Source organism: Triticum aestivum, chromosome 4A, assembly GCF_018294505.1.
Source record: "Triticum aestivum cultivar Chinese Spring chromosome 4A, IWGSC CS RefSeq v2.1, whole genome shotgun sequence".
NCBI classification, from domain to species: Eukaryota; Viridiplantae; Streptophyta; class Magnoliopsida; order Poales; family Poaceae; genus Triticum; species Triticum aestivum.
Genome location: NC_057803.1, coordinates 41,849,567 through 41,877,035, shown reverse-complemented (window position 1 = coordinate 41,877,035; position 27,469 = coordinate 41,849,567). Strand labels below are relative to the sequence as shown.

Genomic DNA, 27,469 nt, shown 5'->3' with positions numbered 1-27,469 from the left:
ATATGCCACCTATGTCCAATGACCAAAGTTTAATCCTGAACAGAGTGTCTGAGAGTCAGCACATGGATTGTGGTAATCTAGCTTACAGCATACATTTTGATTTAGTTCTCCAACTGCTCAAATTTTATAGACGTCTTTCATGCTCAAAAAGCAAGGATCGTGTGCGCGGTGAGGCTCAGACAATAATTTATTTCTCTTATGATCCAGGAAATTAAACAACAAGGATGACAAATACAAAGAACATCATATAAATATCCTACGTCCGCGATGCATGTCTCATAGGATCAATCGGCCACACTTGCATATCCTTCTTGCTGAAGAATTTCTTTTCGTGCCCCTCCTTTCCACACGCAAATTCCGTATCGCTTGGGTGCAAAATCTTAGACCCATCTGTACAAAAAGCACACCTGCTTCTGAAGCGGCACAACGGCTTTTCTGTCAACATAAATAGGGAAGGACATATAGAGAATTAGCTAGGGTTGATCAAATTGCATATATATACAGCACGGTTAGCTGGTATGGTTGATTATGCACCTAAGATGGTGCATGTTTGAACATTTGGTCTGCGGGTCCACTCATTGAAGCGTAGCTCGGCAAAGAAGTGTTGGAACTCATCATCTTTTTTTTTAAACTGTCCAGCAATTGCTAGTTATTTCATTGATTCATAGCAGGGAGAACATGGTAATAACAAAAAGTGTGTGGCGGTCAGGGACCAAGGAAAAAAATGGAGAGAAAAGTGAAAAAAAAAAATGTAAGCTCCGGCGCGCCAAGAAACCGACGTGGTACCAGAAACGTTCCCTGAAACTGATACCAGTGGCCTTCATCTCCGTGGTCAGCTCGGCGGGATACTCGAAGTCGGCGCCCTGCGTCAAGACAGTACTAGCAGATGATGCACATCCAAGAGGATCGAAACTGAAGATTGTAGAATTGGGAAGCCGCTAGGTCCCCTGAGTTGCTGGGAGTACCTACCGGGTTTTTGGAGTTGTAGTGTTTGAGGGCGCAGCGGACAAGCTTACAAACAGCGGCGGAGTCGACCTTGCTGTCAATCAGAACAAAAGGTAAACATGGTCCTATCGTTCGTTCGTTATTCGACATAATTCTTGAATTAAATATAGAAAAGAAGAAATTGGGTACTACCCCATTCACAAATATAAGATGTTCTACGATTAGCCTTTTTCTGAATTGGATGTATATAGAGACATTTTAGGGTGCGTTTGGGAGCTAAGTATTTTTTGAAGTTTTCTAGTAATACTGTGGTTTCTACAAAAACTTCAGTATTAAATACTTTGAGGTGTTTGGATAAAAAAAATATTGTAGCTTAAGAAACCATAGTATCTGTAAAACTGTGGTATTTTTGTAGTATTTGAAAAAGAGGTCGGGACTTCTTTTTTTAAAACTGAGAAACGCTGGCTCATTGGTCTCTTTGAGTTCATCTTCTTATGACCAATACTTTGCTAGATGATTTTTGCGGGTGAACATGCTAGATGATAGATCTATCTGGCCAGAGTACACATACGGATGACTTATTAGCCCCTGCTCCTTTTTACCACTGCTTCTTCTAGACGCGCAAGCTGCACCTTCAGTGCCTGTCAGAATGCTCCATCTTTGATGGATCACAAAAGATAACTCGACTATGTGTCCTAGCATCCAGTAGAGAACGTGCCCATGCCCAGCATGCATACGGCGGCCGTTAGCACGAGTTGATCCAGCCGTGAGTGCAGCTAGGTATGGTCAAGATTATCCATGCAACAACAGAACAATCTGTCAAAATCAGAGAAACTTAATAAAACTGCCCTTTGCCAAACGCCTCCACGGTTTTACCAAAACTTAGAAAAACTATACTTTTGAGAAACCAAAGTATATTGTCCACACATTAAAATACAGAGGTTTTGAAATACTGTGGTTTTGAAAAAACTGCGTTGCCAAACTAGGTGTTAGTGTGTTTGTTAACTCATTTCAGCCCGCACATAGTCCATACTGAAATAGTATTATTTTTTTCTAAATGGGTTGTATTTTTTGGAAACATCTGAACGGAGGGAGTATATAGATATATTTTTAACTCATTTCAATCCATATGTAATTTATATTAAAATATCTAAAACATCTGAACGGAGGGAGTAGCTAACTAGCTGGGACTGGGGTAATGAGCGTGTAGGTGGGAGGAACGTACTCTAGTGCCAACGTGGGGTGGCCAGCATTTGCTCTGGCCACGAGTTCTTGGAAGCTTACTGGATCGTATCCGTCTAACCGAGCTAGCTCCTGGTTTGTCATACGGCGGGTGCACTCCTTTATGGTAGGAGAGCGGAGGGGGCGTGCGCCATGATCAGCCTCGCCCGCGGCACCGGCACCGGCACCGGCAGCCGAAGAGAGGAAGGACCCCATCGATCGATTCTGCGTCTGCAGATCGATCGGATCGGGCACGCGTTAGGGAGAGAGGGCCAAAGGCTGGATCTAGAGGATCAATCAGCAGATCAGAGGAAATAGCACGATATTGACGGATCAATCCACTCACGGATAGCCTGAATTAAGAGGTTGGCTACAAGTAGCTAGGGTTTACACTTGGGGAAAGGAGAAGATGAAGCCGATCCACCGGATGCGGCTGGGTTTAATGGCTGGTTGGTGCCAGCAATCACGGAGCCTATGAACGTCTCTGTCTATCGCTGTTTTTTTTTTTTTTAGAAACGTCTGTCGCTGGCTTGGCCTGGTCGATGAGAGCCGCTGATCGCCACTTTCGAGACGGAATACTTTGAGCGTCCATCAATTTAGCGCACCGGTTCGGCTCTTCTTCAGTCCAACTGTCGAATTCTTCAGTTTCGTCCGAGTAGGCGAATTGCAGGCTTGATGTAGGTCATGAGAGCATCTTCAACCGGCGCCCGGTCGTGCCGCGCGCAAAAAATAGATATGCCACGTGCGCATCGCCTGGTTTGGCGTGACGCGCAGCGCTGGCTCCAGCAGCCGCGCTAAAATACAGCGCGCGCAACTCGCCGGTGTATTGCATATAGCATTTTCAACACAAAATGATAAACATTTTCAACACAATAAAAATTTCACACAAAACAGGTTGATGAAGTTCATGCCCACAAGTTTAAAATCATACCCACAAGTTCATCCAACCAAGTTCAAAATGCAAATCAAGTTCAATACACAAATGAAGAGACACATCATTCCTCGTCCTCGTCCTCGTCTTCGTCCTCGTCCTCATCTTCGGAAGACGATTCTTCCGCCTTCGAAGATGAATCTTCCTCCCTCTCCTCATCGCGCACCGCATCACGTGAAGCTCCGACGGTGTTGGCAAGATCTTCAACGGCATCTTGGAGGTGCCGGAGCCGTCCGCCACCTTGTTTTTCTTCGCTGATGTCTTGCCCTTCTTTGGCCGCGCCGCATTGGGGAGCTTTGAGGAGGAGGGGGCGGCGGCTCGGGCCGGCGCCGGCGCGATGCCACCCGCCGCCGAGGTCATCCGCGGCGACATGAAGAGGCCGCGCGTGAGGCCGCTGGTCGGAGGAGCTCCGGCGGAGGCGAGGCCAACGCCACCCGGGCTAGGGTTTGTGGCGGCGGCGGGGGGGGGGGGGGGGTCGCGGCTATAGGACGGGGTGAGAGGGGTGCCGGCGCGTGCGTCCATGGGTGCGGGTCGCCGGCGCCGGCGCGCCCGGGGCTTTGGAGGGGGAGAAGAAGAGCGCAGCGCGAGCGTCGAGTGTGCCGCGTGCGAAAGCGGGCGCCGCAAATACACCGCGCGAGGTACCGCTTTCTGCCGCGCGCGCGGTTATTGCGCGCCCGCTGGAGCCATCCGCCGGGTTGCGCGCACGCTAAAATGGGTATATTTACGGCGCGACGCCTATTTAGCGCGCCTGTTGGAGATGCTCTGACAATCACTCAGAATTCAGGAGATGTATGTTTGATGAAGTCGGCGTCCTCCAGGTAGCTTCAGCTGGAGACATGTTGAGCCACTGAGTAACCAGAGCAGGTGGTTTAGGAACAACTCTTCTTCTATTCTATTAATATTGGACCAATTTTAAATTTTTCAGAGGAATCCACTAAGGGCATCTCAAACGCCGTGCCACAAAACGGACACACTATTTCTCTGTGGATAAGTCCACAGATATGCATCCAACGGCGTGTCCAAAACGTCGGTCACGTTCGACCCAATCTAGATACATTTGAAGTGAAAATGTTGGTCAAAATAGCAATATGATAACCAAATAGAAGTGCATACACATGCAATGTTCAAAACCCCAAAAAGAACGGCGGGTGTTTATAAGTTTTCATATGTGCCCGATCACAAAAGTGCCAGTTCGGCAGTCCGTGCAAATTTTGCCCTCCTAGACTGGTTGTTCGTGCCTTCTCCCTCACCACTTCGTTGTCGGCTTCTCCGCAGCTTCCGCCTCCTTCATCTCTATCGCCAAGTGCTTCAACGTCTTTGCACGATCTTCGCCGTGTTGGGATCCAACTAATCAATCTTCATGATCAGCATTTTGGTTTCCTCAAAAGTGGCTGTGAGATCAACCTCCTCTTTCTGAGCTTGGTCTTCTTCTCTTCGAGTTTGGCCTTCTTCTTTTCGAGGCTGATCTTCTTCTCCGTCGCCATCATGAAGATGACAAACCTCTTCGCATTCTCTTTCCTCCTTGATGTTAAGGTGCTTGACATATGCCTCCTCCTTCTTGTCCATTAAGCCCTCAAACTTCTGTCATTTTGGTCACCGCCCCTTCTCGCTCTTCCTCCCCCAGACCCCCCTTTTGACCTTCTTGGTCGCCTCTCTTTTTGTTGGGTCGATTGAATTACCATCTCCGAGCGTGTTCGGGAGACCTCCCTTTTCTCAGCTCCCCAACTCCATGTCAGGAGTGCAGCCGAACGATCGAAATCCCGGCTATGGGCGAGAGAAGCTGGCGAAACTTGCAGTGTAATTTTTTAGGAGTCGTGGAGCTGGGAAACTTGAGCTCCTCCGAAACAGCGAAGGAGGAGTTGCCAAGAATTTACATGTGATGCCACCGCTAAGTGAATTAAGTTGCGTACCGGTTCGTTAGCTCGTACCAAATATTACCAGTATGTGCCACCACCGAGCCAATTTCTTCTCCCGAGCAGGCTTTCCACGGCTAGATGGGTTGTCATGGCTAGTCGGTCAGAGTGACGTGATCGGACAAGCCGGCGGGCGGCGCCGCTTCAATGCAATGCCGGCGAGGTGCCCGAGAAGCCTACTCCGGCCGGTGTGCCACATTGAATCCAGTTGCCCGTCCACCTGGGCGCGACTATTTAAGCATGGCTCGACGCCGTTCGCATCACAATCTCATATCTCTTTTCCCCATCACAGCTCCGCTTCTCTCCCCTCACCGTCGTCGACCCTCCTCTCTTTTCTTTGATGGTGCCAATGTCATGGTTCTCCGCATCGACGGGTGGCTCCGGACCCGGATCGTGGAGTCACCGCCATCGCTCTCCTAGGCCATCGACCTCCACGGCGACCGCCTCCTTCGGGAAGGAGGAGATCATCCTCTTCCCCGATGACGAGGAGTCGCAGCAGTAGTCGCGCCTCATCATGGTGGTTGCCGTGATGGAGGAGTAGCAGGCGCACCTGGAGCTCCTCCTCTAGCGATCGCTCAAGTACCATGGTCCAGCGCCGCCACTCCACTGCGTGAAGGTGGAGCCGACGTCGTCGCCTCTCCACCGCGTCAAGGTTTGCATGAATACGGTCGTGTTTGCATGATATTTGCCCATCCGTTTAAAAAATGTATTGCGGACGAAGGTCTAGGGAAAATGCTGGATAGATGGCCTTGTACAGGTGTCCGCAAAAACGTCAGGCGACCACGGACAAATACTATATGTCCATTTTAAGGGTCCCTAATCCTTCTATATGCACAATTCGTTTCTTCTTAGCTGTCTGCACAATGCGTTAATACGCAACGCTCTTGCGTATTTGCGGAGTGAAAAGTATTGAAGGTCTCCGTGTCGCTCTCTCTCACCAGGGCGACTCGGACGGCGACCGAAAACCTAGCCGTCGCCACCCCGTCTCCCACCTCTCCCCCCTCGCCGCCGCCGAAAGACGCCACCGGGAGAATCCCACGCGGCCAACGGCGGTGGCGGGGCACTGCTCTCTGTGATGGGCGCTTGGTGGGCGGGCGGCCTGGCCCCTGGCGCCCGCGGCCGCATTTCGGCCTCCTGGACGTCCGTTTTCGACTGGCCGGCGACAGATCTGGCGGTGCCGGGTGCGGATCCGGCTCTCCCTCGGCTCGCAGCACCCATAGCTCCCCTCGCCACGCCTATCCTCTCCGGCGGATGATGCACCCCGCTCCACCTCGCCTCGCTCCCCACGGATCCTCCTCGCCCCCGTCCTCCTGCGTGACCCGAGCTGGGCGGCCGCAGACCCGGCGCCGGCGCGCCCTCCCCTCCACATCGACGACCCGTCCCACGCCTCCACCCTGCTCGCCCTCCCCGCCCCCGCACCCCTGCGCGCCCGTCACGGATGGGCTGCGACTGGTCCGGTGGATCCAGCGTCGGACCCCTCCTGGCCTCCTCGCCTCCGCCACCGCAGGTTCCTGTCGGGAAGAACCTCCACTCGGGTGCCCCACCCTCTGTCCACCTCCGACGCCGACGGTTCCTGCCGGGAAGAACCTCCACTCGGCAGTGCCCCCACCCCTCTGTCATGGTACAGCGGTCCCCGCTACTCCACTACCCCACCTCGTCTCCACCCTCCTCACCGGCGGCCTGCTCCACTCGTCCTTCCTCTGTTCACCATCCGCCTCACATGTCTGTCTCGGTCTTGTCCTCTGTCGCCCCTCGTCTTCACTTGGATGGCGGCCCACCATTGACGGATGTGCTACGGGGGAAATCCCCGCTGACCTTGTCAGCTGACCACGGCGGCGCTACTCCAGCGTCGCTTACCCTCTTGGGGGCGTGGCTCGTGTGCCACTCCTGTCTCTCGGTCCGGATTCGCAGCTCTCGGCTCTGCCATCTGGGAATTTAACCGGTTATGCTCCAGGCGAAAGCTCTGTGACGGCGTCATCCTCGGATGTCGTCCACCTTCTTGAAGGCGTCACTAGGGATCTCCTTGCCGCCATTCATCCTCCGTTGCCCTTAGAGGTTGGTCATCCTCTGCTCTCCGAGCTCAAGACCCTCTCATGTTTGTCGTCTGTTTTGGTGAGCTTCGTGCTCTTCGTGCTATCTCGGTTCATCTTTGCTCAACTATGACGCAACGATGCCTGAAGGAAATATGCCCTAGAGGCAATAATAAAGTTATTATTTATTTCCTTATATCATGATAAAAGTTTATTATTCATGCTAGAATTGTATTAACCGGAAACATAATACATGTGTGAATACATAGACAAACAGAGTGTCACTAGTATGCCTCTACTTGACTAGCTCATTAATCAAAGATGGTTATGTTTCCTAACCATGGACAAAGAGTTGTTATTGATTAATGGGATCACATCATTAGTTGAATGATCTGATTGACATGATCCATTCCATTAGCTTAGCACCCGATCGTTTAGTATGTTGCTATTGCTTTCTTCATGACTTATACATGTTCCTATGACTATGAGATTATGCAACTCCCGTTTGCCAGAGGAACACTTTGTGTGCTACCAAACGTCACAACGTAACTGGGTGATTATAAAGGAGCTCTACAGGTGTCTCCAAAGGTACATGTTGGGTTGGCGTATTTCGAGATCAGGATTTGTCACTCCGATTGTCGGAGAGGTATCTCTGGGCCCTCTCGGTAATGCACATCACTTAAGCCTTGCAAGCATTGCAACTAATGAGTTAGTTGCGGGATGATGTATTACAGAACGAGTAAAGAGACTTGCCGGTAACGAGATTGAACTAGGTATAGGATACCGACGATCGAATCTCGGGCAAGTAACATACCGATGACAAAGGGAACAACGTATGTTGTTATGCGGTCTGACCGATAAAAGATCTTCGTAGAATATGTAGGAGCCAATATGAGCATCCAGGTTCCGCTATTGGTTATTGACCGGAGACGTGTCTCGGTCATGTCTACATTGTTCTCGAACCCGTAGGGTCCGCACGCTTAAGGTTACGATGACAGTTATATTATGAGTTTATGCATTTTGATGTACCGAAGGTTGTTCGGAGTCCCGGATGTGATCACGGACATGACGAGGAGTCTCGAAATGGTCGAGACATAAAGATTGATATATTGGAAGCCTATGTTTGGATATCGGAAGTGTTCCGGGTGAAATCGGGATTTTACCGGAGTACCGGGAGGTTACCGGAACCCCCCGGGAGGTATATGGGCCTTAGTGGGCCTTAGTGGAAGAGAGGAGAGGTGGCCAGAGATGGGCCGCGCGCCCCTCCCCCCCTTGGTCCGAATTGGACAAGGAGAGGGGGCCGGCCCCCCTTCCTCCTCTCTCTCCTCTTCCCCCCCCTCCGCGAATCCTATTCCAACTAGGAAAGGGGGGAGTCCTACTCCCCGAGGGAGTAGGACTCCTCCTGGCGCGCCTCTCCTGGCCGGCCGGCCCCCCTCCCTTGAGCCTTTATATACGGAGGCAGGGGCACCCCCTAGAGACACAAGTTGATCCACGTGATCATATTCTTAGTTGTGTGCGGTGCCCTCTTCCACCATAGTCCTCGATAATATTGTAGCGGTGCTTAGGCGAAGCCCTGCGACAGTAGTACATCAAGATCGTCACCACGCCGTCGTGCTGACGGAACTCTTCCCCGACACTTTGCTGGATCGGAGTCCGGGGATCGTCATCGAGCTGAACGTGTGCTAGAACTCGGAGGTGCCGTAGTTTCGGTGCTTGATCGGTCGGGCCGTGAAGACGTACGACTACATCAACCAAGTTAACGCTTCCGTTGTCGATCTACAAGGGTACGTAGATCACACTCTCCCCCTCTCGTTGCTATGCATCACCATGATCTTGCGTGTGCGTAGGAATTTTTTTGAAATTACTACGTTCCCCAACAGTGGCATCCGAGCCTAGGTTTTATATGTTGATGTTATATGCACGAGTAGAACACAAGTGAGTTGTGGGCGATATAAGTCATACTGCTTACCAGCATGTCATACTTTGGTTCGGCGGTATTGTTGGACGAAGCGGCCCGGACCGACATTACGCGTACGCTTACGCGAGACCGGTTCTCCCGACGTGCTTTGCACATAGGTGGCTTGCGGGTGACAGTTTCTCCAACTTTAGTTGAACCGAGTGTGGCTACGCCCGGTCCTTGTGAAGGTTAAAACAGCACCAACTTGACAAACTATCGTTGTGGTTTTGATGCGTAGGTAAGATTGGTTCTTGCTTAAGCCCGTAGCAGCCACGTAAAACATGCAACAACAAAGTAGAGGACGTCTAACTTGTTTTTGCAGGGCATGTTGTGATGTGATATGGTCAAGACATGATGCTAAATTTTATTGTATGAGATGATCATGTTTTGTAACCGAGTTATCGGCAACTGGCAGGAGCCATATGGTTGTCGCTTTATTGTATGCAATGCAATCGCGCTGTAATGCTTTACTTTATCACTAAGCGGTAGCGATAGTCGTGGAAGCATAAGATTGGCGAGACGACAACGATGCTACGATGGAGATCAAGGTGTCGCGCCGGTGACGATGGTGATCATGACGGTGCTTCGGAGATGGAGATCACAAGCACAAGATGATGATGGCCATATCATATCACTTATATTGATTGCATGTGATGTTTATCTTTTATGCATCTTATCTTGCTTTGATTGACGGTAGCATTATAAGATGATCTCTCACTAAATTATCAAGAAGTGTTCTCCCTGAGTATGCACCGTTGCGAAAGTTCTTCGTGCTGAGACACCACGTGATGATCGGGTGTGATAGGCTCTACGTTCAAATACAACGGGTGCAAAACAGTTGCACACGCGGAATACTCAGGTTATACTTGACGAGCCAAGCATATACAGATATGGCCTCGGAACACGGAGACCGAAAGGTCGAGCGTGAATCATATAGTAGATATGATCAACATAGTGATGTTCACCAATGAAACTACTCCATCTCACGTGATGATCGGACATGGTTTAGTTGATTTGGATCACGTAATCACTTAGAGAATTAGAGGGATGTCTATCTAAGTGGGAGTTCTTTAAGTAATATGATTAATTGAACCTAAATTTATCATGAACTTAGTACCTGATAGTATCTTGCTTGTTTATGTATGATTGTAGATAAATGGCCCGTGCTGTTGTTCCGTTGAATTTTAATGCGTTCCTTGAGAAAGCAAAGTTGAAAGATGATGGTAGCAATTACACGGACTGGGTCCGTAACTTGAGGATTATCCTCATTGCTGCACAGAAGAATTACGTCCTGGAAGCACCGCTGGGTGCCAGGCCTGCTGCTGGAGCAACACCAGATGTTGTGAACGTCTGGCAGAGCAAAGCTGATGACTACTCGATAGTTCAGTGTGCCATGCTTTACGGCTTAGAACCGGGACTTCAACGACGTTTTGAACGTCATGGAGCATATGAGATGTTCCAGGAGTTGAAGTTAATATTTCAAGCAAATGCCCGGATTGAGAGATATGAAGTCTCCAATAAGTTCTATAGCTGCAAGATGGAGGAGAACAGTTCTGTCAGTGAGCATATACTCAAAATGTCTGGGTATAATAATCACTTGATTCAAATGGGAGTTAATCTTCCAGATGATTGCGTCATTGACAGAATTCTCCAATCACTGCCACCAAGCTACAAGAGCTTCGTGATGAACTATAATATGCAAGGGATGAATAAGACTATTCCCGAGCTCTTCGCAATGCTGAAAGCTGCGGAGGTAGAAATCAAAAAGGAGCATCAAGTGTTGATGGTCAACAAGACCACTAGTTTCAAGAAAAAGGGCAAAGGGAAGAAGAAGGGGAACTTCAAGAAGAACAGCAAGCAAGTTGCTGCTCAAGAGAAGAAACCCAAGTCTGGACCTAAGCCTGAAACTGAGTGCTTCTACTGCAAGCAGACTGGTCACTGGAAGCGGAACTGCCCCAAGTATTTGGCGGATAAGAAGGATGGCAAGGTGAACAAAGGTATATGTGATATACATGTTATTGATGTGTACCTTACTAATGCTCGCAGTAGCACCTGGGTATTTGATACTGGTTCTGTTGCTAATATTTGCAACTCGAAACAGGGACTACGGATTAAGCGAAGATTGGCTAAGGACGAGGTGACGATGCGCGTGGGAAACGGTTCCAAAGTCGATGTGATCGCGGTCGGCACGCTACCTCTACATCTACCTTCGGGATTAATATTAGACCTAAATAATTGTTATTTGGTGCCAGCGTTAAGCATGAACATTATATCTGGATCTTGTTTGATGCGAGACGGTTATTCATTTAAATCAGAGAATAATGGTTGTTCTATTTATATGAGTAATATCTTTTATGGTCATGCACCCTTGAAGAGTGGTCTATTCTTATTGAATCTCGATAGTAGTAACACACATATTCATAATGTTGAAGCCAAAAGATGCAGAGTTGATAATGATAGTGCAACTTATTTGTGGCACTGCCGTTTAGGTCATATCGGTGTAAAGCGCATGAAGAAACTCCATACTGATGGACTTTTGGAACCACTTGATTATGAATCACTTGGTACTTGCGAACCGTGCCTCATGGGCAAGATGACTAAAACGCCGTTCTCCGGTACTATGGAGAGAGCAACAGATTTGTTGGAAATCATACATACAGATGTATGTGGTCCGATGAATATTGAGGCTCGTGGCGGATATCGTTATTTTCTCACCTTCACAGATGATTTAAGCAGATATGGGTATATCTACTTAATGAAACATAAGTCTGAAACGTTTGAAAAGTTCAAAGAATTTCAGAGTGAAGTTGAAAATCATCGTAACAAGAAAATAAAGTTTCTACGATCTGATCGTGGAGGAGAATATTTGAGTTACGAGTTTGGTGTACATTTGAAACAATGCGGAATAGTTTCGCAACTCACGCCACCCGGAACACCACAGCGTAATGGTGTGTCCGAACGTCGTAATCGTACTTTACTAGATATGGTGCGATCTATGATGTCTCTTACTGATTTACCGCTATCGTTTTGGGGTTATGCTTTGGAGACGGCCGCATTCACGTTAAATAGGGCACCATCAAAATCCGTTGAGACGACGCCTTATGAACTATGGTTTGGCAAGAAACCAAAGTTGTCGTTTCTGAAAGTTTGGGGCTGCGATGCTTATGTGAAAAAGCTTCAACCTGATAAGCTCGAACCCAAATCGGAGAAATGTGTCTTCATAGGATATCCAAAGGAGACTATTGGATACACCTTCTATCACAGATCCGAAGGCAAGACTTTTGTTGCTAAGTTCGGAAACTTTCTGGAGAAGGAGTTTCTCTCGAAAGAAGTGAGTGGGAGGAAAGTAGAACTTGACGAGGTAACTGTACCTGCTCCCTTATTGGAAAGTAGTACATCACAGAAACCTGTTTCTGAGACACCTACACCAATTAGTGAGGAAGCTAATGATAAAGATCATGAAACTTCAGAACAAGATACTACTGAACCTCGTAGATCAACCAGAGTGAGATCCGCACCAGAGTGGTACGGTAATCCTGTTCTGGAAGTCATGCTACTAGATCATGATGAACCTACGAACTATGAAGAAGCGATGGTGAGCCCAGATTCCGCAAAATGGCTTGAAGCCATGAAATCTGAGATGGGATCCATGTATGAGAACAAAGTATGGACTTTGGTTGACTTGCCCAATGATCGGCAAGCAATTGAGAATAAATGGATCTTCAAGAAGAAGACTGACGCCGACGGTAATATTACTGTCTACAAAGCTCGACTTGTCGCAAAAGGGTTTCGGCAAGTTCAAGGGGTTGACTACGATGAGACCTTCTCACCCGTAGCGATGCTTAAGTCTGTCCGAATCATGTTAGCAATTGCCGCATTTTATGATTATGAAATTTGGCAGATGGATGTCAAAACTGCATTCCTGAATGGATTTCTGGAAGAAGAGTTGTATATGATGCAACCGGAAGGTTTTGTCGATCCAAAGGGAGCTAACAAAGTGTGCAAGCTCCAGCGATCCATTTATGGACTGGTGCAAGCCTCTCGGAGTTGGAATAAACGCTTTGATAGTGTGATCAAAGCATTTGGTTTTATACAGACTTTTGGAGAAGCCTGTATTTACAAGAAAGTGAGTGGGAGCTCTGTAGCATTTCTGATATTATATGTGGATGACATATTACTGATTGGAAATGATATAGAATTTCTGGATAGCATAAAGGGATACTTGAATAAGAGTTTTTCAATGAAAGACCTCGGTGAAGCTGCTTACATATTAGGCATAAAGATCTATAGAGATAGATCAAGACGTTTAATTGGACTTTCACAAAGCACATACCTTGACAAGATTTTGAAGAAGTTCAAAATGGATCAAGCAAAGAAAGGGTTCTTGCCTGTGTTACAAGGTGTGAAGTTGAGTCAGACTCAATGCCCGACCACTGCAGAAGATAGAGAGAAAATGAAAGATGTTCCCTATGCTTCAGCCATAGGCTCTATCATGTATGCAATGCTGTGTACCAGACCTGATGTGTGCCTTGCTATAAGTCTAGCAGGGAGGTACCAAAGTAATCCAGGAGTGGATCACTGGACAGCGGTCAAGAACATCCTGAAGTACCTGAAAAGGACTAAGGATATGTTTCTCGTATATGGAGGTGACAAAGAGCTCATCGTAAACGGTTACGTTGATGCAAGCTTTGACACTGATCCGGACGATTCTAAATCGCAAACCGGATACGTGTTTACATTAAACGGTGGAGCTGTCAGTTGGTGCAGTTCTAAACAGAGCGTCGTGGCGGGATCTACGTGTGAAGCGGAATACATAGCTGCTTCGGAAGCAGCGAATGAAGGAGTCTGGATGAAGGAGTTCATATCCGATCTAGGTGTCATACCTAGTGCATCGGGTCCAATGAAAATCTTTTGTGACAATACTGGTGCAATTGCCTTGGCGAAGGAATCCAGATTTCACAAGAGAACCAAGCACATCAAGAGACGCTTCAATTCCATCCGGGATCTAGTCCAGGTGGGAGACATAGAGATTTGCAAGATACATACGGATCTGAATGTTGCAGACCCGTTGACTAAGCCTCTTCCACGAGCAAAACATGATCAGCACCAAGGCTCCATGGGTGTTAGAATCATTACTGTGTAATCTAGATTATTGACTCTAGTGCAAGTGGGAGACTGAAGGAAATATGCCCTAGAGGCAATAATAAAGTTATTATTTATTTCCTTATATCATGATAAAAGTTTATTATTCATGCTAGAATTGTATTAACCGGAAACATAATACATGTGTGAATACATAGACAAACAGAGTGTCACTAGTATGCCTCTACTTGACTAGCTCGTTAATCAAAGATGGTTATGTTTCCTAACCATGGACAAAGAGTTGTTATTTGATTAACGGGATCACATCATTAGTTGAATGATCTGATTGACATGACCCATTCCATTAGCTTAGCACCCGATCGTTTAGTATGTTGCTATTGCTTTCTTCATGACTTATACATGTTCCTATGACTATGAGATTATGCAACTCCCGTTTGCCAGAGGAACACTTTGTGTGCTACCAAACGTCACAACGTAACTGGGTGATTATAAAGGAGCTCTACAGGTGTCTCCAAAGGTACATGTTGGGTTGGCGTATTTCGAGATTAGGATTTGTCACTCCGATTGTCGGAGAGGTATCTCTGGGCCCTCTCGGTAATGCACATCACTTAAGCCTTGCAAGCATTGCAACTAATGAGTTAGTTGCGGGATGATGTATTACAGAACGAGTAAAGAGACTTTCCTGTAACGAGATTGAACTAGCTATAGGATACCGACGATCGAATCTCGGGCAAGTAACATACCGATGACAAAGGGAACAACGTATGTTGTTATGCGGTCTGACCGATAAAAGATCTTCATAGAATATGTAGGAGCCAATATGAGCATCCAGATTCCGCTATTGGTTATTGACCGGAGACGTGTCTCGGTCATGTCTACATTGTTCTCGAACCCGTAGGGTCCGCACGCTTAAGGTTACGATGACAGTTATATTATGAGTTTATGCACTTTGATGTACCGAAGGTTGTTCGGAGTCCCGGATATGATCACGGACATGACGAGGAGTCTCGAAATGGTCGAGACATAAAGATTGATATATTTGAAGCCTATGTTTGGATATCGGAAGTGTTCCGGGTGAAATCGGGATTTTACCGGAGTACCGGGAGGTTACCGGAACCCCCCGGGAGGTATATGGGCCTTAGTGGGCCTTAGTGGAAGAGAGGAGAGGTGGCCAGAGATGGGCCGCGCGCCCCTTCCCCCCTTGATTCGAATTGGACAAGGAGAGGGGGCCGCCCCCCCCCCCCTTCCTCCTCTTTCTCCTCTTCCCCCCCCCCCTCCGCGAATCCTATTCCACTGTCGCAGGACTCCTCCTGGCGCGCCTCTCCTGGCCGGCCGGCCCCCCTCCCTTGAGCCTTTATATACGGAGGCAGGGGCACCCCCTAGAGACACAAGTTGATCCACGTGATCATATTCTTAGCTGTGTGCGGTGCCCCCTTCCACCATAGTCCTCGATAATATTGTAGCGGTGCTTAGGCGAAGCCCTGCGACAGTAGTACATCAAGATCGTCACCATGCCATTGTGCTGACGGAACTCTTCCCCGACACTTTGCTGGATCGGAGTCCGGGGATCGTCATCGAGCTGAACGTGGCTAGAACTCGGAGGTACCGTAGTTTCGGTGCTTGATCGGTCGGGCCGTGAAGACGTACGACTACATCAACCAAGTTAACGCTTCCGTTGTCGATCTACAAGGGCACGTAGATCACACTCTACCCCTCTCGTTGCTATGCATCACCATGATCTTGCGTGTGCGTAGGAAAATTTTTTAAATTACTACATTCCCCAACAATGCCTCCCCACCTTGCTAATCGTGTCGGCTTGCTGTGGCGAAGCTTCCAGTTAAGGTTCGTGATGGGTCACTCGTTGATTGTTGATGCTCCTCTGTTGTGCCAAGGGGTTGGTACGCACGCCGGTGTGGTGCGTTAGGATAGTTGTTTAGTGTTGGTATTGTGATTCCTCGACGACACACCACTTCCACTCGACTTTTATGATGGTGGTCTCTTGGCTTGCTGGCTAGGTAGTGCCTTCTTCGAGGCGTCTCCATATGTTCTCACCCTATGTAATCCTTCCCTCCTGTGCGGTTTTTTGGCCCGGTTTTCCTTATAAACGGGGTCAACCTGTTAAGGTTTTCGATCCTGTTTTTCTTATAAACTGGATCAAACACTTGGCATTTTGGCCACTTTAAGCAATATATTTAGGTGGGGACTTTCCCCCGTGACCGTTCAAAAAAAAAGTATTGAAGGTGGCCTCCACCCAAGGGGACGCGCACCCCGCTATTTGCGGCGGGATCTGATGGATCCAGCCGTCCGCCAAACTAAAAAACCGAAGAGCGTCGCCCATGATGAGCAGCTATCCCACACCCAATCCGCTGACTTGTACTACTCCTGTATAACCAGCCGTCACCTGTCTCCATCGAACAAACCAAGATCCCAGAAGCATCCCACACAAGCCAAGCCAAGACGACGGCTCCCAGCAGCAGGCAGCAGCTGATGGAGATCGCCAGGGTCGACCTCCGCGGGCTGGAGCCCGGCGGGCCGGGCTGGGCGGAAGCCCGGGACGCGGTGACGGCGTCCGTCGTGGCGCACGGCTTCGTCGTCGTGGCGCACGACGCGCTCGGCCTGGAGCTCCGGCAGGCGCTGTTCGGCCGCGTCATGCCGGAGATCTTCGCGCTCCCGCCGGAGGCCAAGCAGCGGAACGTCTCCGAGGTGGGCCCCTTCCGCGGCTACATCTCCAACGTCCCCGGCACCAACTGGGAGAGCGTGCGCCTCTCCGAGCCCACCGACGCCGGCCGCGTCCGCGACTTCGCCGACCTCCTCTGGCCGCAGGGGAACCCCGCCTTCTGGTAACCAAGCAGTGCCCACCATTTTCTTCTGCGTCCGTCGTGCATCCGTTTTGGCATGGTGTGCCCGTGGTGACCGTGTGCCGTCCGCGTGCAGCGACACGATCGCGTCCGCGGCCAAGAACGTGTGGGAGCTGCAGCGCACGGTGGAGAAGATGATCCTGGAGGGCCTGGGCGTCGGGGAGGAGCGCATCGGCGCGCATCTGGACACGCTCGCCCACAGCGTCCGGCTGTCGCGCTACGGGCCCCCGCCGGACGCGGAGACGAACATGTCCCTGCAGGCGCACCGCGACGACAGCATCATGACGGCGATCGTGCAGCACGGCGTGGAGGGCCTCGAGGTGCAGGTTCAGGACGGGATCTGGCTCGCGGTGCCGCCTGAGCCGGACTTGTTCACCTTCGTCGCCGGCGAGCTGTTCACGGTATAAGGGCCGCGCGCCCGCGCTCTCCTTTCTCTGGTTGACGCGCGTCTGACTGACACCGCCGTCGCAGGTCGTGACTAACGGGAGGGTGCCGGGTTGCTTCCACCGCGTGAGGACGCCGAGCAACCGGGAGCGCCTGTCGGCGCTGTTCGGCTGCCCGGGGAAGGACGGCGTCCTACTGAGCGCCATCGACGAGCTCGTCGACGACGAGCACCCTCTGCTGTACCGTCCCTGCACCAACGACGGCTACACGACGTTCCGGCACTCAGAGGAAGGGCGCAAGTCCGGTGATCCACTGAAGGCCTTCTGCGGGGTGCAGAAGGATTGATCGCCGTTCGTAACTCAAGCTCAGTTCACCTCACCATTCTGAAGTCGTCAAGCTCTGTTATCCACACCATTCTGAAGCCGCAATTGCTAGGTTACCTATGTAATGATCGCTGCACCATTCTGAAGTCCTATTGCTACTGAACGTTACTCAAATCGCTGTCAGTTATCTTATCGTTTAAGCACTTTATGGATGATAATTACTAGTACGACATTACCGGCTGATCTTATTCAGTTTACTGTTGTGCACACGTTCCCTTGCTGATGGCAAGTGCAATATTTGCTGGCCCCATTTCAGCTTTGAGAATATGCTGATCACTTCATCAGTGCTTTCGTTAAGCACAATGTATGCAACAAAAACATGGCCTGAAAGCTTTCAAGCGGAATTTTATCATTGACCACGGCACCACCAACATGCTAAACTATGTACAAAAACATTCCGGTCACACGTTGATACCGGATTACAGATGCAGCTAGATAGCTGCACTGTAAATGCAACCGAAATGGCGCGACTAACTACCTACAGGCGGGCATGAGAGATTCTTGCTAGATCAACCCCTAATCCACTAATAATGAATTTGCTGCCTTAGCCTGCAAAAGAATAAGGGATCTAGAGCAAATCAGCCTTTTAAACCCCCCCCCCCCCCCCCCCCCCCAAAAAAAAAGGGATCCGCTCCCTGCTTCCATCTTATGTTGAAATGAAGTTGCATTGTCAGCCTTTCACTTATCGAGGTCTTTGAGGAGAGATGCCGGAATTTCTTCCGACGAGGCCATCATCGACACGCACCCGAACTGTACAGTCACAAAAACAAACAATTATGAAAATGCATGTAACAGCCAAAGAAAGCAGGGAGAGCGGATATCACCTTGCGCTCACTATACTTGCTCTTGATGGCCTTCAGATTTGAATACTGTCTGCCCAACTGCAAATCGTGTATCCTCAGGATGCAACTCCTGAGATCAGAGACCTTGTAGCCCGTTTTCTCTTGCAGCGTAAAGTTCTAGCAGACGTAAATGTCAGAACAAACACAAAGCCAAGCATAACGTAGATTCAATGATTCAGCAAGATTTGATTAATCTTACCCAAGGACAAATCTTTGGGCTGATTGTGAACCTGGCTAAGAACAGACAGGCAGCAGCAATAACTGATGGCAGGAACCTTATGCAGTCGTAGTCTAGCAAGCTCAATTCCGCGAGATAGCAACACATAAGCTCCAACCTTTTTGCACTTGCACACTGAAGTTTGAAGGGGGAAACATGTTATAAAAATAACATTAAGAGAGGCAAATGCTGAGGGCTCCAAAAATGTGCTTACATTGCCTCCACAACAAGATATTAAGAATCGCCTGCAATACATGTATCAATTGTTAGGCTTATGAAATTCTTTGTCCATTATGGCAGTAATCATGCTGCTACTTCCCATGTGATTTAAACATGGTAACTATTCCCTCCGGTCCAAAATTATTGTCGTGGTTTTAGTTCAAGGAATGAAGGAGTACTTGACATAGAGACGATAGTTGATAGGTATGTGCAAATTTAATGCAGAAATTTCAGATAGAGCACGTACAATAGAAAAGTTCTTACGGTGGGACTCCCCATCTGAAAGTTGAGATATTTCAGTATGTCAGCCTCCATCTTCACCACCTGCAGTGCATACAAATTACAAATTTATCTCCACCATTCACATCAGTGCTAGGAAATTTACCAAAAATAGCAAGTTCAGCAGAAGGTTACCTGCTGATTGGTGTATGTGCCGTCAGTAATGTCACTGAATTTGTCCAGCTTAGGAACATGAATCTCTTCGTACTTCCTACAGCATTAGATTTAGGCCGTTGTAAGTTGGCCAGTCATGGTAAGAGATGACAAAGAGAGGCAGAAAGGAGATAAGAGGAAAGTTTAGGCCCATACGCAGCAACAAACAATGAAGCGACACCAAGCAATTGCAGCTTGTCCCGGGTAACTACACTCGCCGCGAGGAAGGGGTCAATATATGAAACCGCAAGGTAAAGCGTGTCAGCCAGAAGATTGAACTCGTCAACCACATCCACCAACCAATCTACTAGGATACCCCTCATAGTGGCGCTGATGTCTTTCTGCATGGCCACCATATAGTCATCCCTCGGCCTCCTCAATTGTTCAACCTGTAATGTCACAAAATGCAACAAAATCACAAATAATGTCCCCATTTTTGTCGTGGTAGCACCGAGCTATATTTCATTGCATTCATCGTAATGCTAGTACCTTCAGACAATAAGGATGACATGTACGGTATAATTTTTTTCCCAAAGACTTGTTTTTCTGCTAGTGAAGGTGGAAAAGCACTAGAAATGTCCCAATCTAACAGTAAAAAATGATTGATTCACCCCCAACCCAATCCAATCCCCCAAATTCCAGAATGCACGACTGCTACAAGATAACGCCCCGAAATTCCAAAATGTGTGATGCCATTTATCACCTTGACATAGCAACAGGACCGAATCCCACCACCACACCACGAACTTCGCACCCCTAAATAAGCCGCCCTCTAAAATGACTCGGATTTGCGCACGCATTGTCAGACGAGAAGATGGATCGAGGAACCCTCACCTCCAGGGACCGCAGGTACCCGTCGATATCCGCGACGTACGGGCCAACGGACGCCTGCGCCGCCCCGGCGTCCGTCTGCCTCGAGGCCGCCGGGCGGGCGGCAATGGCGGAGCCCTCCCTCCTCCTCGCCTCCTCCTCCACCGCCGCGGCGGCCGCCTCCCTGGCCGCCGCGCGCGTCATCGGCTTCGACGGCGCCCCCGTCGGCGCCGCCGAGGCGTTGTTCGCGGTCGATGCGGCGGGGAGCTCGGCAAGGGCCCTGCGCTCCGTGCAGCGCGGCCTCTTGGGGGCCGGCGGCGCCGCGCTGGCGGTGTTCTCCTTCTCCTCCGCCGCCCCCTGCTGCTTCCGGCGACGGCCGCGTGGCTCCATTGCGTTGGGCGTCGAGTTTCGGGCTTCGATTGGCCGGGGGTTTGGGAGGGTTGAAGATGGAAGGAGGCGGCGGGTGCCCTTGGCTTTGAGAGAAGAGAAGGGTACGCGGTCCGGGTTTTCAAAACAGGCGTCGAGCGGGAGCTCAAATCAGAATGAGGAGAGAGATGCCTTTGCCTGGCACGAGGGAGGCGTTACGACTTACGAGTTACCGCCTGCCCAGCCTGTGATTGACTGGTTTCCATTTAAGATCGCTTCCCCCGTTTCTTTCCCGAAAATTGAGTGCGTCGCCGGGCACCGCGTGAGCGAACCGTTGGAGTTGGGAGAGATGGGTGGTGCGCTGCACGGAACGGGAGGCAGCGGAAGCCCTAGGGTGGAGGGGACGTGACAGACGAACGGTGTGTTTGTATGGTGGCCAAAATCCACCCTATCAACGTTTTGGTCTTCCGATCAAAAGAAGAAAAAAAGGTTTTGGTCCTGGCGCATGTCGAACACATTCCTCCTTCTCCCAGCATAGCAGCTGCCGCCGTCACCACTGCTTCCCTACACGCCGCCGCCTTGGTCCCCCCTCTTATTCCTCGTTCGAGGGCCTCGGTGGCGGCAAGAGAAGCGAGGACCCGTCTGTCTCGTTTTATTTTTCTTAGGTGTTTGTTTCCTCTGTGACATTGATGAGGTGGTGGCGATGTTGGCGTGTTGGAATAAGGTCTCTCTGGTCACTCCTAGCCTCGACGTCTGATTCGACGCTGGCGAAGAGACCGTGAGAGTTTGTGTCCTTAAATATGTTGGTTCCCTTTAAACATTGCCACTTTGTGTATCTTTCAAGGAGAGTTATTGGCTGGCTATTGGTGTACGATTTCAACATCTTCTTGCGTGTTGTTCTTTGGCTTGACCCGGTTTCTCAATGTTGGAAAACGTAGCATGCAATTTCAAAAAAATCCCTCCGCTCACGCAAGATCTATTTAGGAGATGCATAGCAACGAGAGGGGAAGAGTGTGTCTACGTACCCTCGTAGACCAAAAGCGGAAGCGTTTGATAACGTGGTTGATGTAGTCGAATTTCTTCTAGCTCCGACCGATCAGGTACCAAACGCACGACACCTCCGAGTTCTGCACACGTTCAGCTCGCTGACGTCCCTCGCCTTCTTGATCCAGCAAGACATCGAGGTACTAGATGAGTTTCGTCAGCACGACGGCGTGGTGACGATAATGGTGAAGTGATCATCGCAGGACTTCGCCTAAGCACTACGAAGATATAACCGATGGTGTAAACTGTGGAGGGGGGCGCCGCACACGGCTAGCCAATTGTCTGGTGTGTGCTACGCGCTGATACGTCTCAGTCGTATCTATAATTTCGATTGTTTCATGTCAATATTATACAACTTTCACATATTTTTGGTAACTTTTTATATGATTTATTGGACTAACCTATTGATCCAGTGCCCAGTGTCAGTTCCTATTTTCTGCATGTTTTTTGTATCGCGGAGTATCCATATCAAACGAAGTCCAAATGCAATAAATTTTTACGGAGAATTATTTTGGAATATATGTGATTTTGGGGAGTTCAAATCATCGCAAACGGAGGCCCACACAACCCACAAGACACCAGGGCGGGCCAGAGGCCCCTGGCGCGTGTTGGTGGGTTGTGCTTGTTGGGGAACATAGTAATTTCAAAAAAAATCCTATGCACACACATGATCATGGTGATGCATAGCAACGAGAGGGGAGAGTGTGTCCACGTACCCTCATAGACCGAAAGCGGAAGCATTAGCACAACGATGTTGATGTAGTCGTACGTCTTCACGATCCGACCGATCGAAGTATCGAACGGACGACACCTCCGAGTTCAGCACACGTTTAGCTTGATGACGTCCCACAAACTCCGATCTAGCAGAGCTTCACGGGGGAGTTTCGTCAGCACGACGGCGTGATGATGATGTTACCGATGCAGGGCTTCGCCTAAGCACTGCTACGATATGATCGAGGTGGATTATGGTGGAGGGGGGCACCACACACGGCAGGGAGAGATCAACAGATCAACTTGTGTGTCTAGAGGTGCCCCCTACCCCCGTATATAAAGGAGCAAGGGGGGAGGCCGGCCGGCCCCTGTAGGCACGCCAGGAGGAGTCCTACTAGGGGGGAAAGGAAGGGGGAGAGGGAGAAGGAAAGGGGGGCGCCCCCCCTCTCCTAGTCCAATTCAGACCAGAGGGGGAGGGCGCGCGACCTGCCCTAGGCCAGCCCTCTCTCTCCACTAAGTCCCATAAGGCCCACTATTTCTCTCGGGGGGTTCCGGTAACCCTCCAACACTCCGGTTTTCTACGAAACTACCCAGAACACTTCCGGTGTCCGAATATAGTCGTCCAATATATCGATCTTTACGTCTCAATCATTTCGAGACTCCTCGTCATGTCCGTGATCATATCCGGGACTCCGAACTACCTTCGGTACATCAAAACACAAAAACTCATAATACCGATCGTCACCGAACTTTAAGCGTGCGGACCCTACGGGTTCGAGAACTATGTAGACATGACCGAGACACGTCTCCGGTCAATAACCAATAGCGGAACCTGGATGTTGATATTGGCTCCCACATATTCTACGAAGATCTTTATCGGTCAAACCGCATAACAACATACGTTGTTCCCTTTGTCATCGGTATGTTACTTGTCCGAGATTCCATCGTCGGTATCTCAATACCTAGTTCAATCTCGTTATTGGCAAGTCTCTTTACTCGTTTCGCAATACATCATCCTGCAACTAACTCATTAGTTACAATGCTTGCAAGGCTTATAGTGATGTGCATTACCGAGTGGGCCCAGAGATACCTCTCCGACAATCGGAGTGACAAATCCTAATCTCGATCTATGCCAACTCAACAAGTACCATTGGAGACACCTGTAGAGCACCTTTATAATCACCCAGTTACGTTGTGAGATTTGTTAGCACACAGAGTGTTCCTCCGGTATTCGGGAGTTGCATAATCTCATAGTCATAGGAACATGTATAAGTCATGAAGAAAGCAGTAGCAACAAACTAAACAATCATCGTGCTAAGCTAACGGAATGGCTTAAGTCAATCACATCATTCTCTAATAATGTGATCCCGTTAATCAAATGACAACTCATGTCTATGGCTAGGAAACTTAACCATCTTTGATTCAACGAGCTAGTGAAGTAGAGACATACTAGTGACACTTTGTTTGTCTATGTATTCACACATGTACTAAGTTTCCGGTTAATACAATTCTAGCATGAATAATAAACATTTATCATGATATAAGGAAATAAATAATAACTTTATTATTGCCTCTAGGGCATATTTCCTTCAGTCTCCCACTTGCACTAGAGTCAATAATCTAATTCACATCGTCATGTGATTTAACACCAATAGTTCACATCTTTATGTGATTAGTTCACATCTCCATGTGACTAACACCCAAAGGGTTTACTAGAGTCAATAATCTAGTTCACGTCGCTATGTGATTAACACCCAAAGAGTGATCATGTTTTGCTTGTGAGAGAAATTTAGTCTACGGGTCTGCAACATTCAGATCCGTATGTATTTCACAAATTTCTATGTATACAATGCTCTGCATGGAGCTACTCTAGCTAATTGCTGCCACTTTCAATATGTATCCAGATTGAGACTTAGAGTCATCTAGATCGATGTAAAAAGCTTGCATCGACGTAACTCTTTACAACAAACTCTTTTATCACCTCCATAACCGAGAAATATTTCCTTAGTCTTCCAAGGATAATTTTGACCGCTGTCCAGTGATCTACTCCTAGATCACTATTGTACTCCCTTGCCAGATTCATGCTAAGATATACAATAGGATTGATACACAGCATAGCATACTTTATAGAACCTATGACTGAGGCATAGGGAATGACTTTTCATTCTCTTTCTATTTTCTGCCGTGGTCGGGTTTTGAGTCTTCACTCAACTTCACACCTTACAACACAGGAAAGAACACCTTCTTTGACTTTTCCATTTTGAACTACTTCAAAATCTTGTCAAGGTATGTACTCATTGAAAAAACTTATCAAGCATCTTGATCTATCTCTATAGATCTTGACACTCAATGTGTAAGTAGCTTCATCGAGGTCTTTCTTTGAAAAACTCTTTTCAAACACTCCTTTATGCTTTCTAGAAAATTCTACATTATTTAGATCAACAATATGTCATTCACATATACTTATCAGAAATTTGTAGTGCTCCCACTCACTTTCTTGTAAATGCAGGCTTCACCGCAAGTCTGTATAAAACCATATGCTTTGATCACTTTATCAAAGCATATATTCCAACTCTGAGACGCTTGCACCAGTCCATAGATGGATATCTTGCTCACTTTGTTAGCACCTTTAGGATCGACAAAACCTTCTGGTTGCATCATATACAACTCTTCTTTAAGAAATCCATTAAGGAATACAGTTTTGACATCCATTTGCCAGATTTCATAAAATGCGGCAACTGCTAACATGATTCGGATAGACTTTTAAGCATCGATACGAGTGAGAAAATCTCATCGTAGTCAACACCTTGAACTTGTCAAAAACATTTTGCGACAATTCGAGCTTTGTAGATAGTAACACTATTATCAGCGTCCGTCTTCCTCTTGAAGATCCATTTATTCTTCACGACTCACCGATCATTGTGCAAGTCAATCAAAGTCCATACTTTGTTCTTATACATGGATCCCATGTCAGATTTCATGGCCTCAAACCATTTCACGGAATCTGGGCTCATCATCGATTCCTCATAGTTCGTAGGTTCGTCATGGTCTAGTAACATGACTTCCAGAAAGGATTACCGTACCACTCTGGTGCGGACCATACTCTGGTTGTCCTATGAGGTTCGGTAGCAACTTGATCTGAAGTTTCATGATCATCATCATTAGCTTCCTCACTAACTGGTGTAGAGATCACTAGAACTGATTTTTGTGATGAGCTACTTTCCAATTTGGGAGAAGGTGCAATTACCTCATCAAGTTCTACATTCCTCCCACTCACTTCTTTGGAGAGAAACTCCTTCTCTAGAAAGGACCATTCTTAGCAACGAATGTCTTGCCTTCGGATCTGTGATAGAAGGTGTACCCAACTGTCTCCTTTGGGTATCCTATGAAGACACATTTCTCCGATTTGGGTTTGAGCTTATCAGGATGAAACTTTTTCACATAAGCATCGCAACCCCAAACTTTAAGAAACGACAACTTTGGTTTCTTGCCAAACCACAGTTCATATGGTGTCGTCTCAACGGATTTAGATGGTGCCCTATTTAACGTGAATGCAGCTGTCTCTAATGCATAACCCCAAAACGATAGTGGTAAATCAGTAAGAGACATCATAGATCGCACCATATCTAGTAAAGTGCGATTACGACGTTCGGACACACCATTATGCTGTGGTGTTCCAGGTGGCGTGAGTTGCGAAACTATTCCGCATTGTTTCAAATGAAGACCAAACTCGTAACTCAAATATTCTCCTCCACGATCAGATCGTAGAAACTTTATTTTCTTGTTACGATGATTTTCCACTTCACTCTAAAATTCTTTGAACTTCTCAAAAATGTTTCAGACTTATGTTTCATCAAGTAGATATACCCATATCTGCTCAAATCATCTATGAAGGTTAGAAAACAATAATATCCGCCGCGAGCCTCAACACTCATCGGACTGCATACATCAGTATGTATTATTTCCAATAAGTCAGTTGCTCGTTCCATTGTTCCGAAGAACAAAGTCTTAGTCATCTTGCCCATGAGGCATGGTTCACAAGAATCAAGTGATTCATAATCAAGTGATTCCAAAATTCCATCAGCATGGAGTTTCTTCATGCGCTTTACACCAATATGACCTAAACGGCAGTGCCACAAATAAGTTGCACTATCATTATTATTTTTTCATCTTTTGGCTTCAATATTATAAATATGTGTAGCACTACGATCGAGATTCAATAAATCATTCACCTTGGGTGTATGACCACAGAAGGTTTTATTCATGTAAACAGAATAACAATTATTCTTTGACTTGAATGAATAACCGTATTGCAATAAACATGATCCAATCATATTATGCTCAATGCAAACACCAAATAACATTTATTTTAGGTTCAACACTAATCCCGAATGTAAAGGGAGTGTGCGATGGTGATCTTATCAACCTTGGAATTACTTCCAACACACATCGCCACCTCGTCCTCAACTAGTCTTCGTTTATTTTGCAACTCCCTTTTCGAGTTACTACTCTTAGCAACTGAACTAGTATCAAATACCGAGGAGTTTGCTATAAACACTAGTGAAGTACACATCAATAACATGTATATCAAATATACCTTTGTTCACTTTGCCAACCTTCTTATCCACCAAGTATCTAGGGCAGTTCCACTTCCAGTGACCATTTCCTTTGCAGTAGAAGCACTCAGTTTCAGGCTTGGGTCTAGCTTTGCGCTTCTTCATGGGAGTGGCAACTTGCTTGCCATTATTCTTGAAGTTCCCTTTCTTTCCCTTTGCCCTTTTACTTGAAACTAGTGGTCTTGTCAACCATCAACACTTGATGCTATTTCTTGATTTCTACCTTCGCCGATTTCAGCATCGCGAAGAGCTTGGGAATTACTTTCTTTATCCCTTGCATATTATAGTTCATCACTAAGTTCTAGTAACTTGGTGATAGTGACTAGAGAACTTTGTCAATTACTATCTTATCTGGAAGATTAACTCCCATTTGATTCAAGCAATTGTAGTACCCAGACAATCTGAGCACATGCTCACTAGTTGAGCTATTCTCCTCCATCTTGTAGGCAAAGTACCATCAGAGGTCTTCTACCTCTCGATACGGGCA

At 47.9% G+C, this 27,469-nt stretch overlaps 3 protein-coding genes across 4 annotated transcripts; 1 reads left to right on the top strand and 2 right to left on the bottom strand.

The window, feature by feature from the left end:
* Positions 1-566: 566 nt before the first annotated feature.
* On the bottom strand, positions 567-2,604 carry LOC123081716 (uncharacterized). Its single transcript, XM_044504259.1, has 3 exons — positions 2,171-2,604; positions 970-1,039; positions 567-863 (listed from the first exon to the last, which is right to left on the bottom strand). The coding sequence occupies exons 1-3, from the start codon at positions 2,380-2,382 to the stop codon at positions 663-665; spliced, it is 483 nt and encodes a 160-aa protein (XP_044360194.1). The 5' UTR covers positions 2,383-2,604; the 3' UTR covers positions 567-662.
* A 13,832-nt stretch (positions 2,605-16,436) lies between these two features.
* On the top strand, positions 16,437-17,922 carry LOC123085025 (probable 2-oxoglutarate-dependent dioxygenase AOP1). Its single transcript, XM_044506580.1, has 3 exons — positions 16,437-16,940; positions 17,035-17,359; positions 17,430-17,922. The coding sequence occupies exons 1-3, from the start codon at positions 16,588-16,590 to the stop codon at positions 17,685-17,687; spliced, it is 936 nt and encodes a 311-aa protein (XP_044362515.1). The 5' UTR covers positions 16,437-16,587; the 3' UTR covers positions 17,688-17,922.
* A 400-nt stretch (positions 17,923-18,322) lies between these two features.
* On the bottom strand, positions 18,323-20,779 carry LOC123085024 (cyclin-A3-2). Of its 2 annotated transcripts, none has more exons than XM_044506579.1 (8): positions 20,270-20,774; positions 19,592-19,824; positions 19,418-19,493; positions 19,251-19,327; positions 18,999-19,029; positions 18,767-18,919; positions 18,550-18,684; positions 18,323-18,475 (listed from the first exon to the last, which is right to left on the bottom strand). In XM_044506579.1, the coding sequence occupies exons 1-8, from the start codon at positions 20,633-20,635 to the stop codon at positions 18,404-18,406; spliced, it is 1,143 nt and encodes a 380-aa protein (XP_044362514.1). In that variant the 5' UTR covers positions 20,636-20,774; the 3' UTR covers positions 18,323-18,403. The 2 variants fall into 2 exon arrangements, 1 of the variants encoding a protein (XP_044362514.1); XR_006439551.1 differs by having other exon boundaries at positions 18,340-18,475; positions 19,268-19,327; positions 20,270-20,779.
* Positions 20,780-27,469: the final 6,690 nt, after the last annotated feature.

Bases quoted from the DNA above. Each gene is read 5' to 3' on its own strand.
- LOC123081716 (XM_044504259.1), bottom strand. From the start codon at position 2,382: ATGGGGTCCTTCCTCTCTTCGGCTGCCGGTGCCGGTGCCGGTGCCGCG. The intron at 1,040-2,170 runs GTACGTTCCTCC...TCTGATTGACAG, and splicing joins CACCCCACGTTGGCACTAGA to CAAGGTCGACTCCGCCGCTG. The intron at 864-969 runs GTAGGTACTCCC...GTCTTGACGCAG, and splicing joins ACTACAACTCCAAAAACCCG to GGCGCCGACTTCGAGTATCC.
- LOC123085025 (XM_044506580.1), top strand. From the start codon at position 16,588: ATGGAGATCGCCAGGGTCGACCTCCGCGGGCTGGAGCCCGGCGGGCCG. The intron at 16,941-17,034 runs GTAACCAAGCAG...GTCCGCGTGCAG, and splicing joins CAGGGGAACCCCGCCTTCTG to CGACACGATCGCGTCCGCGG. The intron at 17,360-17,429 runs GTATAAGGGCCG...CCGCCGTCGCAG, and splicing joins TCGCCGGCGAGCTGTTCACG to GTCGTGACTAACGGGAGGGT.
- LOC123085024 (XM_044506579.1), bottom strand. From the start codon at position 20,635: ATGGAGCCACGCGGCCGTCGCCGGAAGCAGCAGGGGGCGGCGGAGGAG. The intron at 19,494-19,591 runs GTATGGGCCTAA...CTAATGCTGTAG, and splicing joins GCTTCATTGTTTGTTGCTGC to GAAGTACGAAGAGATTCATG. The intron at 18,920-18,998 runs GTAAGCACATTT...TTCAAACTTCAG, and splicing joins TATCTTGTTGTGGAGGCAAT to TGTGCAAGTGCAAAAAGGTT.